General features: G+C 43.0%; 1 protein-coding gene across 1 annotated transcript in view; it reads left to right on the plus strand.

The window, feature by feature from the left end:
- Window positions 1-9,333: 9,333 nt before the first annotated feature.
- The window catches only part of LOC107536346 (mono-ADP ribosylhydrolase 2), an 83,905-nt gene continuing 74,966 nt past the window's right edge, over window positions 9,334-18,272 (plus strand). The window contains exons 1-4 of the mRNA XM_087819298.1: window positions 9,334-9,413; window positions 9,619-9,704; window positions 11,668-11,730; window positions 16,056-16,124. Of these exons, the coding sequence (XP_087675424.1) occupies window positions 9,334-9,413; window positions 9,619-9,704; window positions 11,668-11,730; window positions 16,056-16,124 (298 nt within the window). The remainder of the gene's footprint in view (window positions 9,414-9,618; window positions 9,705-11,667; window positions 11,731-16,055; window positions 16,125-18,272) is intronic.

Below are 18,272 nucleotides of genomic sequence, written 5' to 3' on the forward strand. Positions count from 1 at the left end.
GGCAGACTGACTTCCGCTTTGAATGCGTGCAGTCGCTTGCAGAGATGTCTCTTTTCGTTGACCACGCATATTTCTGTGAAGAGGAGACAGCTGGAATTCCTCTAGAGTTGTCCAAAAGAGTGCCTTAGATAAGGGCCGACTTCTGCAAACTGACCCATTTGGCAGAAAGGACAAAACACTTTCCAGAATACTGTACGGCTAGGAATCCATGGGTTGTTTTATGTCTATAGCGTGTACATACTGGCAATACTTACTGGTCTGCGGCCTGCTCTGCCACCAGGAGAGAAGAAACAGATGCTCCTATTTGTCTTTTGATGTGGCTTCTGCTACTTGCATTGATTTGTCTGAAATAAGCCAGCTAGCCCGGCCTGGCATGGCTCAGCGGTTGAGCGTCGACCTGGGATCCAGGAGATCCGGGTTCGATTCCCGGTCTGGGCACATGCCCGAGTTGTGGGCTCAATCAATGACTCTGTCATCATTGATGTTTCTGTTTCTCTCTCCCTCTCCTTTCCTCTCTCTGAAATCAATAAAGATATATTTTTAAAAAATTAATTAAATAAATAACGCCAGCTACCTTAAAGGATGCTTCCCTAGTCCTTTAGTCTGTTGACTAATTGTCTCAGGTGGCTATTAAGAATGTCATTATTGTCTCAAAGAGATGATCCATTGCCTACAGGTATTGCCTTGGTACAGAGGAAAGATAGATACTGTTGGGAAGAGAGCAGAGCATAAATATATGTACGCCCCTCGGATGATCTTGTTAGGAGTCCTCTGGGCAACCTGTACTTCCCTCCATTAGTGTCAGATATTGGGGCTGAGGAAAATATGATCGTGAAATTATTTGGTTCTAAAATGGCTTAGATCTGGTACCCCAGAGGCAAGGATTCAAGGGCAAGCAGCTGATTTAGGAGTGATCCCAGGAAGCACCAGGAGGGAGGGAGGGAACTAAGAGCAGGAAGGGAAGGAAACAAATACAGATACAGTTGTCCTGTGAGCCGCTGGGACTGGATCCTGAAGGAGAACTCTGGGAGATATGTGGGATGTGCCTCAGAGTTGTCCCCCTCAAGGGGCACAAAAGCAGGGCGCTAATGCACCTAGTCCTGTCCATCTTTGGTTGAGGGCTGTTCCCAGATTGGCTGCTCAGGACAAGCATCCCATTGAGACTAGAATAATTCCTAAGGCAGAGTGCCACAATGTTTATGAGCAGAAGCCACTCAGTGCAGAGAAATCAGAGATGAACGCCAAAGGACACTGGTAGGGATTTGCAAGCTCCAGCTACAGTATCTATCAGCTCCACTGGACTGAGCTCCAGAGCTCCTTCCCTCGCCAGTTATCTCTAGAGCAGCGCCATTCAACAGAAATGAAATGTAAACCACAAAGGCATATGTCATTTTTAATTTCTGAGAAGCAATGTTAAAAAAAGTAAGAGAAGCAGGTGACATTAAGTTTAACTCTATTTAACCCCAGGTATCCAAAGTATTGTCATTGTGATGTGGAATCAATATAAAAATTGTTAATAAGACACTTTTCATTGTTTTGTGCTGTTTTCACAATCTGACGTGCGTTTGACATTTACTGAACATCTCAGATTGGGAGTTCCAGATTTCAAGTGCCCAGGAGCCCATGAGGCTGGCTGCTATCACAGTGGGCAGCGTGGCTCTAAAAGACAGAGACCGATAGACCTTGGGTGCTCAATAAACACTTGCTCAATGGCAAAGGTCTTAGTGGGGCAGTGACTCCTCTGAAAAGATACCCTGACCCTCTGGACTGAATTTGGGTACTTCCTCTAAGGGCCCACCACCCTCCCTGCTTCCTCCAGCTCAGAGATGGTTGGACTGACCCTGGGTGGGGGGACTCTCATCGTCTCTTCCGTGAGCTCCGAGCAGGGCCAGGCTCCCACCTTTGTTTTATGTCTGCGGCACTCGCACAGCATCTCGAACAGAAGAATGCTTCTCAAAGTTTTGTTCTCTGATGAATGCATTTTAAGATAAGGTGACTTCATTATCGTTTCAATGAAATTGAAAAGGTACGCTTTATAGATTTATTTCATGAAAAGTCTAACAGTTTTTTCTTTCTACTAAGAAATATTGCTGTAACTGTAAGGGATTACTCAACTAGAGGCCAGAGAGTCCACAAAAGTTGAACAATGAACAACAGTATTAATGAAGCTAAGAACGGGCTATCAAAAGCCATATTTAATGAATGGAAATAAATCATATGATACTTTCTGTTCTTATCACTTAATACTCCAGAGCATAGACCAGTGGTTCTCAAAGTGTGGTGCTCAGACCACAGCAGCAGCATCACCTGGGAACTTGTTAGAGATGCAGCTGTTCGGGCCTCCAGCTCTGCTGAACCAGAACCCAGAAATCTGTGTTTTAACAAGCCCTCCAGGGGACACTGATGCACAGAGAAGTGTGAGAACCACTGCTCCAGGTTCCTCTAGACAGAAAGCCCTGGATCCGAGGGGGGACAGCTTTCCAGGCCGATATTTTCACATGAATAAAACATGTGTTCTGTCTGCTCCGAGGTGTGTGGCTTCTGCCCTTGTGAATTATTTTCATGTAAGATAAAGGGAATGATATGTTGAAATTTATTCTGGTTCAATGTCAAATAGCTATTAAGTAAACATTTGGTTAACAAAACCATTACTAGAATTCTGCCATTTTAAAGAGAGATAAAAGACTTATAGAAAGCACTGTTGTTTTTATACCCGATAGTAAGCTTAGGAGTGGCTGTCAGTTTTCCTCATCTATAGGATTATAATGTGAGCAAGGGCACGTTTTTATAAAATGTTCATACTGAACTGTGGGAAACCCATGCATTGCTTTCATCCTAAACTCCAAAATTCTGAATCAGAATCTTAAAACTTTTATTTTCACCACTTAAAATAGCATGTTTCAACATTGAAGGAGCAGCTATTTCAAAGAGGGAAAGGGCTAGAAACACAAAGATTAAGGTTTTTACTTCCCACGATAAGGTGGGGCTGCCTACAACTTCAAATGTACATGTATTGAGGTATCCCCCCTCAAGGGACACATGTCCATGTCCATCTTTAACCGGTGATTTCCCAAAGAGCCATGTGGACACTGAAGCACTTACTTAGATATTCCTCATTTAATTCAGCTCGAATACCCACTATTTATTCAGATTTACATATATAAGATCCAATTTTATGTTTTCCTCTGAGCAATTGTTTTTAGCCTCAGTTTTTCCTCATGCATCTCATGAAACCCCAACATCCAGCCCCACAGGGAAAACCTTGTGTCTTCTGAATGGGCTAATTTGTTCCCTCTCCACCATCTCAAATTTTGTAGGTACTCAGCAAACATTAATTGATGACAACAATACCAAAGAGCTTTTGATTTCATTTCTGGAATGATTCTTCTATTCAAAGAGCATTTTAAATACACTCTCTATTCTTTAACAAAAAAGCAAAACAGTGTTTCTTCTTGCCAGTTCTGTATTTAACGTCCGCATCAAGCACAATGTGTGCCTGTTTTAAACAAATGTGTAGGCACATCAGTTATCTCAATTCAGAAACATAAATGACAATACAGAGAAATAGAGTTTTTAGAAGGACATTTAACCTTAGGGCTTAAAGTTAATGGCAAAACACAGTTGTTGTGTTAAGACAGTGAGAGAGCACAAAGAAATCCCACTGTAATACTATTATGCTAACTTTGTTCTAGTTGACTGCACCGTGATTTTCCCATGTATGGTGGAGAACAGGAGGTTATGTGCACACCTGAAAACCACTGTAACTAATCTATGGTCAGTTCACCAGCACAGGTCAACCAGCAGAATAGCCATAAGCATCAGCATAAGTTGATTTATAACCTTAGTTTCACCATGAAGTCATTGAAAGTCTTTGGGAAAGCTGCTTGATTCCCATTTGTCGATTTCTTAATCTTAAAAAAAAAATAAGCCACATCAATATATTTCTTATTATTATCATTCCTTAATGGTTATTGATTATATGCAGGATGCTTTGCGTCTCTGCGTGGCGCTGCACCTTCCCCGGGGACGACTGAGCTAATGAATAGTGTTTGTAAAGTACTTAGAAATCCTTGGATTAAAACTAAACATACCAGAGTAAAAGTACTTGCATTTACATGCCATATGGGAGAACCATATGTTATCTATTAAGAGGGTATGTGTGATATTGAAAATAGCTCTCTGGTGCATTGCCTTGTGCTATTTTTATTCCAAGATATGTCCTGGCAAGTTTTAGTATCCCGGGGTCATACCTTCAGTGTGGAAATGCTACAGAGCTCAGTCCCTCAGCAGATTTTTGTTGAGTTCCTCATTGGACACTCAGCACTCTACCTACCATCATATAAAAGGTGTGGAAGGGATGTTGAACCCCACCACCTCATGTGTGTCCCTCCTCCAAGACGCATCACACTTGGGTCTCCTTTGACAGACACATGTGCTTGAAAAGATCAGGTTCATTATTTCCTCTCCCCTCTACTGGACAACTATGCTGTTTGGGGACATTGTTAGAAAAAGACAAGACTCAGGTGATTGTCTTCTCTGTCTATAATTGAAGATCAACTTGTAGGTCTTACCTCCTCTCTGTGAATGGGGCCTGCTTATAATACCATGTGAGTTTATTCTGAGCAGAACTGGGACTAGCAGCCAGGACAGCATTTGCTCAGCATTTCCTCAAACTGACTATGCATGTCCCACCACCTTCTTAAGAGGTTCTAACTCTCTAGTCTGGATAACAAGTTCCACAGATAATCTCCACTAGCCTGGGGAAGAAATTCCTTCTCTTAGTTCACTGCTCCAGAAAGAACACAAAATGGTGATAGGTGCAGCATAACAAGAGCCTGGGCTCTGTGTCTGTCCCATCTGTTGTATGAACCTTATATTTCATAAGGAACCTATATTCCATTAGTGTATTTCTGATAGTCTTGGAATAGAAGATAGTTTTTCTTTTTTTCCTGATTAATTTGTGTGGTAGCCATGTAAGGCCAAGTAAGGGAAGAGCATATTTTATTAATGCACATGTATTTATTGAACACTTACCATGTGCTCCTTCTAGGTATTTAGGAGACATCAATCAGGTAATGAAACAAACAAGATCCTTGCCTTGGAGGCATTTACAGTCAAATGGGAACAGATAGACATAAACCATGAATGTAATACCTATCTAAATTCTATATGAGATGATAAATAATTGGAAAAAGAAATAAAAAGTAGATCAGGATCAGGAAGATGGATCCTCTGGGGATAGGGAGATGAGACCTCATTGGAAAGGGGACAGGGAGCACTCCAGGTAGAGGGGATGGGCGGCAGGAGCACCAGGAGAGCAGAGACCTACCTAGTGTGCTGGATGTATAGCACTGAGGCCAGTGTGGCTGGAGCAGAGTAAGTGGAGAGGAGACTAGAAAGAAGTCAGGGCAGGAAAATAACAGGATTCTCCAGCACACAGGGCCTTGATGCCTTTGGGCCTTTTAGAGCATTCGTGCAGGGAAATGGTATGATCTGATATACATTTCAAGACAAACCATCTGGCTTCTAGGTTGAGAATAAACTTTGAAGACAGAGCTGAAGGAGGAAAGCATGTTGGGATCCTTTGCCACAATCCAGGAGAAAAAGATGAGGGCTGGCCCAGGGGCAGTGAAAGCAGATGGACCTGAACTACACGTGCTCCCTAAACGTCACCACATTTGACTTTTAGGAGCCATTAAGAGTGATCAAAGAGATGTGACATTTTAAAACTAACCCACCATTTAATGAGGTTCAACCAGGGCTCAGTAGACACCAGGTCCTTTTCTACATCAAGAACTACAGTATGGTTTAAGCAAAAAAATAATTACTGCTTAAGGGGATATGACATTTCTTTCTCAGACCCATGATTAAGTGCTTATGGAGACCCTAAGGGTTTTAGGCACTGTGCTGGGTGCTGAGGACACCACAGCACCTGCAAGGGCATCTCTCTCAGCCAAAGGCTTACAAGTTATCTCTCATGGGTCAGAAGAGGTCACAGGAATCTTCAAGACAAGAGAGGCCTCCGGCTTTGGCATATTTGGGCCTGAGTGTAAGTCCCAGCTTGGCCACTAATTGTGGGACTTTAGGGAAATTACTTGACCCTTTACAACCTTGATTTCTTCATCTTTAAAAATGTAGATAAAAGTCTAACTCAGTAGGACTGTTGTAATTATATGGTAATGGGTCTGAGGTGTGTACATGTCTAAGTACCCGGTGCCTAGGAGGCCCCTAGGCAGCAGCAGCCTCCTCATGCTAGATGGTGACTGTGCTCCTCTCTTTATCTGCACTTACAGAGGCACATGAGGCCTTAGAATAATGAGGCAGCCAATTCAGGCAGGAACTTACCTTTCGAAGATGGATCTATTAAAATAGTTTGATCAGCTGATGAGTTCCAGAACAATGTTTGGAACCAACCTACCTTCCTTCCTTCCTTCCTTCCTTCCTTCCTTCCTTCCTTCCTTCCTTCCTTCCTTCCTTCCTTCCTTCTTTCTTTCCTTCCTTCCCTCCTGTCTTCCTTCCTTCCTTCCTTCTTTCCTTCCTTCCCTCCTGTCTTCCTTCCTTTCCTTTCTCCTAAAGCCATTAAGTAGAGCTGAGCAAGGTCAGTGATCACACTGAAGGGGGCAGGGTGGAGGTGATGGCAAACACCCAGCACAGAGCTGGGCCAGGCATGGGGAGGCTTGTCTGTTTCAGATTAAAGGAGACTAAAGAGGCATGACAAACACAGTGTGTGATCCTCGATTGCTATGAAAGATATTATTGGGAAATTGGCAAAACTTGAATGTGGTCTGTGGTTTAGATTTGTAGGAATGTCATCGATGATAATCTCCTGATCACTATGGTTGCACCATAGTTATGGAAGAGAATGTCCTTGTTTGTAGAAAATACATACTAAAGTATTCAGGGCTTATGGGGGTGATTAGGGGGTGATTATGTCCCAAATTTGCTCTCAAATGGTTCAGAAAAACAGAAAGTTTCATATAATTTTCTATTGTTTAAAATTATGCCCAAATAAAAATATCTTTAGCATTAAAGAAAAAAGTCTGGAGTTACAGCATTGTAGTCACTGGGCTCAAGTGTCAAAGAGCTCAGTTCTCCAGTTCTTAGTGTTCTTTGTTAATCTGTATGGTCTGTATGAAATTATAGCTTTGTTCTTCAGCTATTTTTATATTAAGTGCCACTTTCCCACACTTTTTCTGACCCATAATTTAAATATCTTACCCAGACACAAATATTAGTTACTTTTCCAAGAGAGCAATAGTGGGTTCTGGCATCAGCTGATTGGGTTGAAATCCAGCTGCCAGCACTTGCCAGCTGTGGGATCTTAGATTACTTCCCATCTCTGTACTTCAGTTTCTATACTCATGAGATGTGCATAATAATAACGCCTACCTCATCGAGTGGTTCTGAGAATTAAATTTGATAATCTATGCAAAGCACTTAAACACTGAGTGGAACATAACTGATATTCAATAAATGTTAGCTGGTATTAACTAGTATCCTGCTGCCCAGGATGTTTATATTCAATAAAATATAAACATCATGGGTGGCAGTACCTACTCTTTGACATATGCCTCCTTTATATAAGCTACATTTACTTTTCAAGTGTGTATCTTCTAGGGAGTTTTAAAATATGCAAGACAAAAAGGTAGCTGGGTGTCAAAATACAATATTAAAGACTAAATTTTTTATAAATAAAAGTGCTAACAAAAAATATCTTTGAGCCCTCCTGAGATGAGATGAGAAAAGCATTTGTATTAATCAGCTATTTTACAATGATACTGTGTAACAAATCACCCCAGACTGCAGGGCCTTACAACAAAAATATGTATTCCCAAGATCACAGGTTTGCAGGTTGACTATGGCTCGGCTGATGTAGGCTGTGCTCTGCTGGACAGTCCTGTTTCAGGGTGTGAGCTGCCTGGGCTTAGCTCCAAACTGTGGCTTGGGTTGAAGTCTGCTCCCCAATATCTCTCCTCTTCTTTGAACCAGTGCTGAAGGGCATGTCGTAACACTGCAAACGTCAGAAGCACAAGCACCAAGGTCAACAATACAGCATGTTTAAGCCCTCCGCTCACATCATGTCCACTAATATTTCACTGGCCAAATCACATCACTTGGGATCAAGTCCAACATCAATGGAGTGGGAAGTATTCTCTGACCACAGTGGGAGGACACTGAGATGTATAATCCACTACAGAAGACTGAAGAATTGGGATCTATAATCAAGTTTGCAGACCACTGTATTTGAACGGCCTGTGCTCTGTCCGTGTCCAGGAAGCTCGGGACCTTTGTAAGAAATGGCCACAGTGCACCAGTGGGCAGTGAGGAGCAGGTGGTTTCCCCAGCAGCAGGGATGGATTTGCTCTGATTTACTTTCCATCCCCATCGCAGTTCACAAAGGAACTACAAACATCAGGAAAGTAATTTGTGGCCATGACATTGAGATCCTGCCCTTGTAAAACCTTCCATATAGAATTACACGTGGACTGCATACTAATCACCTTCCAACCAACGGTACATTCCTTCTACTTACATGAATTCCTTTTGCAGACTCCAGGAGTCTCTTATTTTTATTTCTATAGAATTTCTGAAGTGTCTTGCATGTAGTATATGCTCAATATATATGGGCTGTAACAGTGAGGAACAGGGTACTAATACTGGAGAAACATAAATGATGCCACCGCTAGAATTCTCGCAGGTCACCGTGGTTTGGGGCATGGGAAAGCAAAGCGTTCTGTGACACTTACATGAATGCTGCGGAAATTTATCACCTGAAGTAAATACACCAATAAATACAGTTTTGATGTATTAACTTAGAGACGTTAGCTCCTGTGCAACATTTTTTAAGCTAACAAAATGTCGCTTCCCTGTATTTCTTCATGTTTATTAAACACCTTTTAAATCCCTTCTAAACACCACACGTTCAGATCCTGCACTCCACTCAACTTTATTGTTTATGTGCTTCCTGTGAGGATCGCTAGACAGACAAGGCTGATAAAAGAAACCGTGTCCTTATAAAATCCTTACAGGTAACTGTGTAATAGGATTTTTTTTCCCCTACCACTAGAAACCCACTGTTTCCCTAGGAACTCACCCATTTGAGGCATTTAAAATGGATGGAAAGTTAGAAGCCAGCCAAACTGCCCTTCGACAAGAGTGAAATGAATGCTAATCTAGTTGCCCAGGAATGCGTACACTGGCTTTGCAAAGCAAGACTTCTGCGCGGGGTCCCCCTGCTGGCCTGCGGACGCGTGTCCCTGCAAACCGGCGAGCATCCCACCTGGCCTCCCGTGTGAGGCCTGCTTCTCAGGTGGGGTGCCCCTGGACCCCGTGATGAACGCGCAGAGGCAGAGATGCGGCAACCAGAACGCTGCAGCCCAGACTCAAAGTGGAAAACAGAAGCATGCCACCGGGTGACTGCGTTAGGGACATGGGGTGGCGACACTAGGAAGACGGCCAGACTGCTTTGTTTATTGTCATCAAGCTGGACGTGGGGGTCTGACCATGAACCTGCTTTTCATGCTGGAGCAGTTCCTCACGTTCCTATGACTTAATTGCTCTCTTTCCCTTCTGATTTTCCTCTCTTCACAAGAGACCCCCCTCACACACACTCCGTAGGAAATGTGGTAACCAGGCTGTTTTAAAGGCAGCCTGTCCCTTAGACTTCAAGCCCGTCGTGAAGCCGGTGTTAAGAGGTCCGTTGGGTGAGACAGCAAAGCTGGCAGATTTTTCCTGCTTGACTTTGAGTCCGTTTGATGAGAGGAAGCGGGGGAAGACTGACCTATGTTTCTGACACGTGCTCCTGCACCAACATGTCCTTGCTAAGGGAGCAAGAGCAGCGGTGCTGGCTACTTCTGTCCCAGGGCAAAGGCCAGTGCCGTCACCCGCTTGGAGAACCAGGAGAGAGGAAATGTCAGGTCATCATGTGGTGCTTGTGAAAATGCCATTGAGAACACTGGGTTTAGGTAGCTACAGAGCTGCCCCAGGCTCTCACATTAAAAGTTAGGCGGCGTCCCCTAAGTTGTCCCCCATGACAAATGGCACAGTGCAGGGCAGAGGGAATTCTATCCAGGCTCACATATCCAACGATAGCATTCATTTCCCACCAAGTCTCGTTCATTTTATTCATTTACTTTTGTCACTCTATTATGAACTTTTTCTTTCATCCTGGTCAGTTCTGAGTATTTTCCCATCTGCTGCTCTCTTCAGTCGGTTATTTTTTCAGAGATGTTCTGGGAAATGCTTTTTCCCCGTCGCTGCTCTGAGGCTCTTGTGTTAGCTGTACTAGTTGAGTTCTCCTCTGGGGAAAATTCACCATCCTCTTGCCTCTGGATTAAGAGCTGGTATAGTAGCAGATGGTGGGTCAAAGCACTCAAGCAAAACAAGATTCAGTGATCCGGGCCCGGTTGTGGGTCAAGAAGTTTAAAAGGGTTCAGCTGGGTGATTCTTCTGTTCCTTGTGTCTTTGGCTGAGGTCCCCACTCAGCTGCATTCAGCTGGCAGCTGGGCTGGGTTAGAGGGCGAAAGAAGTCTTCACCCGCGTGTCTAGCCCCTTGGTGCTCTGCCAAATGGCCCTTCCCTTTCCCCTGTGCCTCTGTTCATTTGGTAGACTGGCCTGTGTGTAATTACAACATGATGGCTGGCTTCCCAGAGGGATGCTACTAGTCTTCTGAGGCCTTTGCTTGGAGTGGACACTACTAGTCTTCTGAGGCCTTCGCTTGGAGTGGACACTACTAGTCTTCTGAGGCCTTCGCTTGGAGGGCCCAGAACATCACTTCCACACTTCATTGTTCTAAACAAGTTACAGAACCAGTCCGGATTCAAGGAAAGGAGAGACAGATCCCACTTCCTGAGTAATATATGCTGGTAACTTCTGCTTCTCTGTTTTCTATACTTTAACTACATGTTTTATATTTTGTTTCCGTGTCTTTATATAAATTTATCATTTAAAAAAAGTTTTTCCCCAAACAAAAAGAGATTTGGAAAGCCTCCCAGCAATGAGTTATAAAACATGCCTTTATTTGCCTTTGAAAATTTGTTTTTCTACACATAAATTCACAGATATATATTATACATTTTACGCCAAAAGAAAATTTTAGTTAGTTTCTAGTATTTAGGCACCATTGCACCTGCGCAGATATTTATTTTTCAAGGATTTATGTGCAATAGCATAAACTTGACCAGCATAATTTGTTCAAGACAAAGTATCTCCCAGCATAGATATGGATGTATAAGTTAAATAAAAATAGGTATTTTTTGCAACATATATCAAACAGGAAAATAAAGGGCATGGAAACTTAACGGAGTTTTCTTACACAGTGGATATTGCTTGAGTCGAGGGAAAAAAGATTGGATTTAAAATCTGTACTGCATTTTGGGAAATGCTGTGCGAGGAGAGAGATGTTACCAGGACTGCTGAGTGAATTCTGTTTACCGCAGTTCTACATTTCATCAAGCAAACCGTGTGCGAAGGGGCGAGTATAAATGCGCCTATTTATGTGGGCGATTTTTCTGTTTCGTGCCTCTGACTCATCTCTCTGCCTTGCTTTATGGGACGTCATGCTACATTGGTTACAATTAATTTCAGCGCTGCACATTAGCCATAAAGAGATATTTTATAAATTGACTTGATGTAATTTTTTTTTCCCCTCTGTGGTTTTCTTGAAAGATGAGAGCGGTCCGGAGGAAAAACAGAGCGCGGAAGAAATGGAAGGGCAGAGCCAAGAAGCAGGTGGGCTCAGGTTTCGTTTGGGGAGCCTCCTAGGCCTCACCTAGGTGAACAAAGACTTCCCTCAGTGCTATTTTCTGAAAACGCTTATGCTTTTTACCAGGTTAGCTTCACTGTCTGTGCAGGCCTCCCTCAGGAAGCCACCAGCTCCAGTCACTGAGTCACAGGGCTTCCCATCAGAAGGGTACTTTGACATGTCTCCTTCACCCGTTCCATTTTCCTTCCATGTCATAGCAGCCTGCTGAGTAGCCATCTAAGAGGGGCGAGCAGAGGTTGGAGTTGCCCAGTCAGGGCTTGGCTGGCTTAGGGCAGGTTCAAATGAGCAGATGTAGTTTGCGGGGCGGGGGGGAAGAAAAGAAATGAAAAATGTTTGAAGGAAATAAATGAGAGGCTTCCCCTCCGCAACGAGCGGAGTGCTCTTTACTGTATTGCATTCGATGTTGAAGAGCCATATTTCTGGTTATTTCTCTGCATGTTGTGGGAGATGGTGTCACAGAGCCTGACTACCCCAGGCACGGAGCTAAAGTGAGATCCCAAGCCTGCTTGACATCTCCTCTGTTCGCTACAGGACACATGTGTCAACTGAATGTTTACAGATTGTCGACTGTAGGTTATAAGTTGAACATTTTAAAATAAAATAGCACTTAAGACTCCAAAGAGATTGTCATCACCTTCCATGGATCGTCTCCCTCTACCCATTTTTATACTCGGGCCGCTCTCCTTTAAAAATGATAGACACAATTATGCAGCTACCAACATAACCGCCCAAATTCAGATACCCTTCTCTGGAGTTTGCAAGTCATTTCCCCAGTTCGAAAGAGCCCCACGGCACCGGGCTGGGGAGCAGGGTGCATTTTTGAAACAGTGGCTCCACCTGTTGCGTGCCACGCACATCCTGGGCCATACGCTGAACTCTTGGAAATAAACCAGGTAGTGGGATAAGTTTTTCACTGAAAACTTCCTACATTAACCTTGGAACTTTTGCAAGGGAACTGGGAGCCTTTCTTATTAACCTGAGGGTGGAATTGAAGGCCAATCAGAGGAAGCAGTGAAGCAGGGCAGCAGAGACCTTGTGCGGCCGCGACGGGGTCAGCAGCTCCCTGCACGGAAACGTAGTGCTTGCAAGGAAGTGAATTCGGATACAGTGAACTGTTGCTATGCACACCCCCACCCCCGCTCTGGACCCCCACACCCATCATCATGATCCGTGGACAATGAGTCTTCTAAGAAAAGCTGTCATTGTGTTTTCTCCTTGGGCTGATGAATATTAGTCTTCTAACTGCTGACAGCTATTCTCTGAATGTGGAGGTTTCACAGGTTTTTTCGCTCGCCGCTCTGTCCCCAGTTGTCTTTATCAGCATAGATTTGTCCTGCCCCTGTTTATACACACATGAATGTGCACACACACGTGCATAGACGTGCACACACATTTACCAGTGTTTGGTTTACTTACCCCGCTTCCCTTGGTCAGTTGAGAACAGGCCGTTTCTATTTTGATTTGGGATCACCTTGCCTGTTAGCAAGCAAGTAAAATGTAATCCCTCTTCTCCACACAACAAACAGTGTCATCATCACAACACGGGAACCTCTCAACATGAAGGAGAATCCTAAATGCGCACCTGAGGGCTCCTCTTGCTCTCCCGGATGAGCCCGCTGGCTGGCATGGGGCCCAGTGGCAGGGCTCATCTACCATCCTGCCCGGTGTCCACATGCAGTGTTATGCCCGCTCTGCTCATTTCATAGCCTCCCTAACCCAGGTGCAGAGAAACTGAAGGTGCGGTTCTGCTTATGAAAGCCCTTTTGACCTGCTGTTACCTTTCCAAAACACAAAAATACCTGGTTTTCATTCAATGTAATTTCCAACTTCAATTTTGATTATACAGTTCTGCAAGCCTCTTCCACACCAAGAAAAAAACACAGTCGTAAACTAGCATAATCCATCCATTTTTACTGCTGTCACATTCAGATCAAATCAAAGTTGCAGGTAATATTCCTCAGTCACTGGACAAATACATAGCAAGGATTACAGGCTCTGTCTGAGCACTGGGACACAGCAGTAAACTATGAAGACAATGTCCCTGCACCCTTGACGCTGGTGGGGAGAGTCCAAAAATAATTAACAACCGAAAGGTGTCAGATAGTGACAAATGCCTTGCAGAGAAGCGAGGTAATGTAGAAGGAATACTGTGAGGGCCACTTTCCATTGGCTAGACTTGGGGAAAACTCCCTTAGGAAGCCATCATTCAAATGAGATCTAAGTGATGAGCTGATGAAAGTACATTCAAATGGAGGGAACAGATAATGCAGGTGCCTCTAGGCCAGTTTGGGTTTGGCCTGTTGGCAAAGGAGAGAAGGGGGAGTGGCTGGAGCTTGGTTGATTGAAGGACAGTGGTGTGAAGTCTAGTAAGAGGTGATTATTCTAGATAACTTCTGACTGTATAGAATTTATTTTATTAGAACTACAAAAAGAAGCCATGGGAGTTTTTAAGTAGTAGAGAGAAATAAGCTATGTTTTAATAAGCTTGCTTTGGCTGTGAGTTAAAATGGTCCGAAGAGCCAAAGTGAGAACAGTTAGAAGGCTACTGTAGGAAAGCAATGATGGTGGTTTCTGGAACTAGAGATAAAAATGGACTGATTTGTGTTACATTCCAGAGATAGGGGTAACAGGATATGCTGCTGGATTGGAGGTGGGGAATGGGTAAAAAGGAATAAGTCCTAGATTTTTAGCGTTCGTTAACTATGGGGATGATGGTGCCACTTACTCATAGGACACATGGAGGACTGACCACAGGGGACAGTTTTTGCTGAGAAAGTTAAATAGCTCAGTTTTGGTCATGTAAATTTGAGAGGATTCATAGCCCAATGGGATGTTGAAAAGCCAGGTAGATATATGAGTCTGGATTTCTAGGGAGAGGTCTAGACCAGAGAGAACAGTTTTGAGAGTCACTGGCATATAAATTATAATATTTAAAAGCATGAGACTGACTAAAATTCACTAAAGAGAACATGTAAGTAAAGAAAACAGTGGGCCCTGGGACACCGGTACCTCTAGATATGTGGCAATAGGAAAGAAAGGGCAGCCACAAGGAGAGTGTTTCAGAAAGAACAGAGTGGAAGAATGCTACTGAGGAATCACGTAGGAGAGAAATAACCATTGGATTTGGTAAAGGGAGGTCACTGGCACCTTTGAGAAGAGAATTCCTGGGGAGCATTGAAGCCACCTGGAGTGGGTTATGGAGAGACTGTGAACTGAGGAAGGGTAGCACAGTAGGACAGGCAGCCCTTTTAGGGAGTTTTGCTGTGAAGAAAAGTAAAGAAATGGGAAGATGTGGCATCAAGGTCAATAGGTCTTCCTTTTTTTAAATAGGAAATTGTCACTTAACAAAAGAAAGTGATTCATTATTTCCAATTATCCCCCTACTAAAATGTTTATTCTCTGTTCCAATAGAGACATGACCTAAAAGTAACAGTCATACAAAAAGATGGGCTAGAAAGTATGATTTACCTTTAAATGTGTTCTAGTTGCCATGCATGTATGTGTGTTTAGTTTCACAACCCTGTTACTGCATGAAAAATATATATATATATATTCCTTTTCCAATTGTCAATATTAAACATTTCAAATGCTTCTGATAATCCCTCCTGTCTTAAATTTACCCTGTTAATGTTAATAAGTTAATTATCTATTATCCTGGAGGCCAAATGTGAGTGGAATCACTGGGGTGCCGATGGTACTAAGAAGACAGGTCAGCTCTGATGAGGTTAATTGCTGCTCCAAGGGGCACAGGGACCTCCCAGCTCCTCACACCCCACTCTGCGCTTGAGTGACGTGACATCTCCAGGAGGCTTCTGGTGCTTTTCTACCAATGATCCCCTTCCCTTGTGTCTGCGCTGACAGCCTTGGATGCGCTCCCTGCAGTGTCACAGCCTGGCACCGTGGAGAAGTGCTGTGCTAAGAAAAACCAAACTTCAAACACACACATAAAGCACTTTGTAGAAACTTGCAAGGGTATACTTTCTTTCACAGTCTGCTACTAGGAAAAACAGCTTACCATCCTGCTAGAGGTGGGGAGGAAGCAAAATGCCAAAGGGCAGTAATACCAACAAGTAGCATTTTCCACCAAAAAATAGTTTGTATGTCATTGGGCCCTGTCTGCTCTGATTAATTGTACAAGGGAATCGCAAACCACTACCCCCTTCAAAGACATTCAGTATATTAGGGCATTTAACAGGCTCATATTCCTGGGGGGGGGGGGGGGGGGCCACACTGGCCTGGAGGCTCCCGCTAGGCAGGATTAACTCTGAGACTTTCTCTTTTTGCTTTGTAGATGGTGTCAGCGCTGCGACTGGGCACAGCCCTGCTTTAGAAGAGGCAGTTGAAGTCTGTAAAGATGAAGGTAGGAGGCTATTTACTACACCTAAAGTCAAAAGCGCTCAGGAAACCATTTGAGTTTTGTTTATATGGAAAAAGGAAGCAGTGAGCAAAATCTAATTCTCTTTAAGCATCTCTACTTCCAACACAATCAAATATCTCACCCACTCTGTTTTATTCCATATCTGCTTCTTTTAGATTTTTTTTTTTTTTAATCCTCACTTGAGGATATTTTTTCCATTGCTCTTCAGAGAGAGTGGAAGGGAGAGAGGGAGAGGGAGAGAGGGAGAGGGAGAGGAGCATCGATGTGAGAGAGACACATGAATTGGTTGCCTCCCCCAAGCGCCCCAACCACCGGGACAGGGGATCAAGCCTGCAACTGAGGTACATGCCCTTGGCCGGAATTGAACCCGAGAACTTTCAGTCTGTGGGCCGACACTCTGACCACTGAGCCAAACTGGCCAGGGCTCTTTTAGGATTTATATGTACATTTACATTTGTTCCCCTGAAAAGTAACTGTGAAACAAGAGAATGATTGGAGGAACTATGTTTAAAGAAGATGTTTAAGCAGAGTTAGGCCTTTCTGCTGTTTATGGCTACTCACCAGGGATAAGTTCAGAAGAGCCGCATTTGGGAACCACCGACCCCAGAGCTCCATTATCCAAACATAAGGGGAAGAAGTTTGGAAAGCATCCTTAGAAATAAATCTTTGGCAAAAGCATCATTCCTCATTCTATGGACAGTTATTCTGAGGAAATGTTGCTGACCCAAGTATCTCCAAAAGAAGAAAAAAGTAAAGAAAATTTGATTTAGGTTATAGGAGAAAATTTGAAGGAGAAATAGTGGAGACAATTCATCTGTGGATGATAGAGGTTTGCATATATTAATAAAGGAAAGTAAATAAAATAGTTCTTTCTTTTCTTTCCCTCCTGATTAACTGCCCCCACACGAAAGGTAACATTATTTTGTTTATTTATTTTTGATGTCTATTTTTTTAATTTTACTTTTCAATTACATTTTATATAGTCAGCATTATTTTGTATTCGTTTCAGTTGTACACATAGTGGTTAGACCATCTATGCTTTACAAAGTGCTCCCCTTGATATTTTAAGTGCCCACCTGGCACTTAGAGTTATCACAATATTATTGACTATATTCCCTAGGCTGTACTTCACATCCCTCTGAGTATTTTGTAACTACCAATTTGTGCTTCTTAATCCCTTCACCTCAGAAACGTAGTATTATTTTATATCTGTCACTGGTAACTACTAAAAAATCCTTCTGTTGTATTTGTACAAGTGGACCTCTGATAAACCTGTGATCTACTTGAGACATTTGGATAGATATGCTGAATGTATTTCTTTAGTTTGGAATGATATGAATAGACCCATACTTGGCAATTGATGCTAGCATAGTATCTAAATATCTTGAACAGGTGTTTAGAAAATCAAAGTTGTCTTAAAAGTTTAATTCTCAGGCATTGGCATCATTCATTTCACTTCATGTTGCCTGGTAAATGGGAAAACGAGGTGTCGTGTGTAGTGAGGGAGTGTGAGATGAGTGAGGGCTGCCTGCAGCTGGGAAAATAGTTTGCTCATTCCTGAAGGGGGATCTGGATGGCCCAGCACAGCATCCTCAACATGTCCTTTTGGTGGTGCTTCTCTTGTTCATTGCCCCTTTTTAAATGAATCCCTTAGCACCTCCGGTCATCTGTTCAGATGTGTTCTGACAGTCCTGGTTTTATCTGATATATCTATCCCTGATTATTTAGTATACCTAAAAATACAAATAATGTCAGATATCCACATAGTTTCTGATAAGAAACTCAAGGCCATTTTAGAGAGAGAGACAAACCTGACCAAGTCAGAGTGAAAAGACAGAAAGTGATGCTCCTCCTAAGTAAATAATTTTGGACATTGCAATCATGTAGCTGTGATAGAATTTTTTTCACAATGTCATGAAGTCGAAGCAGAATTTAGGGAACAAGAAAGATAACCTAATTTAAGTGCTTCAAGCTGCGATTTTTTTCCTGTTGAGTTGTTTGGCTTGGAGTCATTGCACCTTTCTAGAAACACACTGTTTGTGACGTTTCTTGATGCCTTTACGATCCCACGCCATTAAATGCTCATGCCAGGATCAATTTCTCAGAATACTTTTAGGACTGTTTTCTACA

Source organism: Miniopterus natalensis, chromosome 7, assembly GCF_054644295.1.
Source record: "Miniopterus natalensis isolate mMinNat1 chromosome 7, mMinNat1.hap1, whole genome shotgun sequence".
Classification (NCBI taxonomy): Eukaryota; Metazoa; Chordata; class Mammalia; order Chiroptera; family Miniopteridae; genus Miniopterus; species Miniopterus natalensis.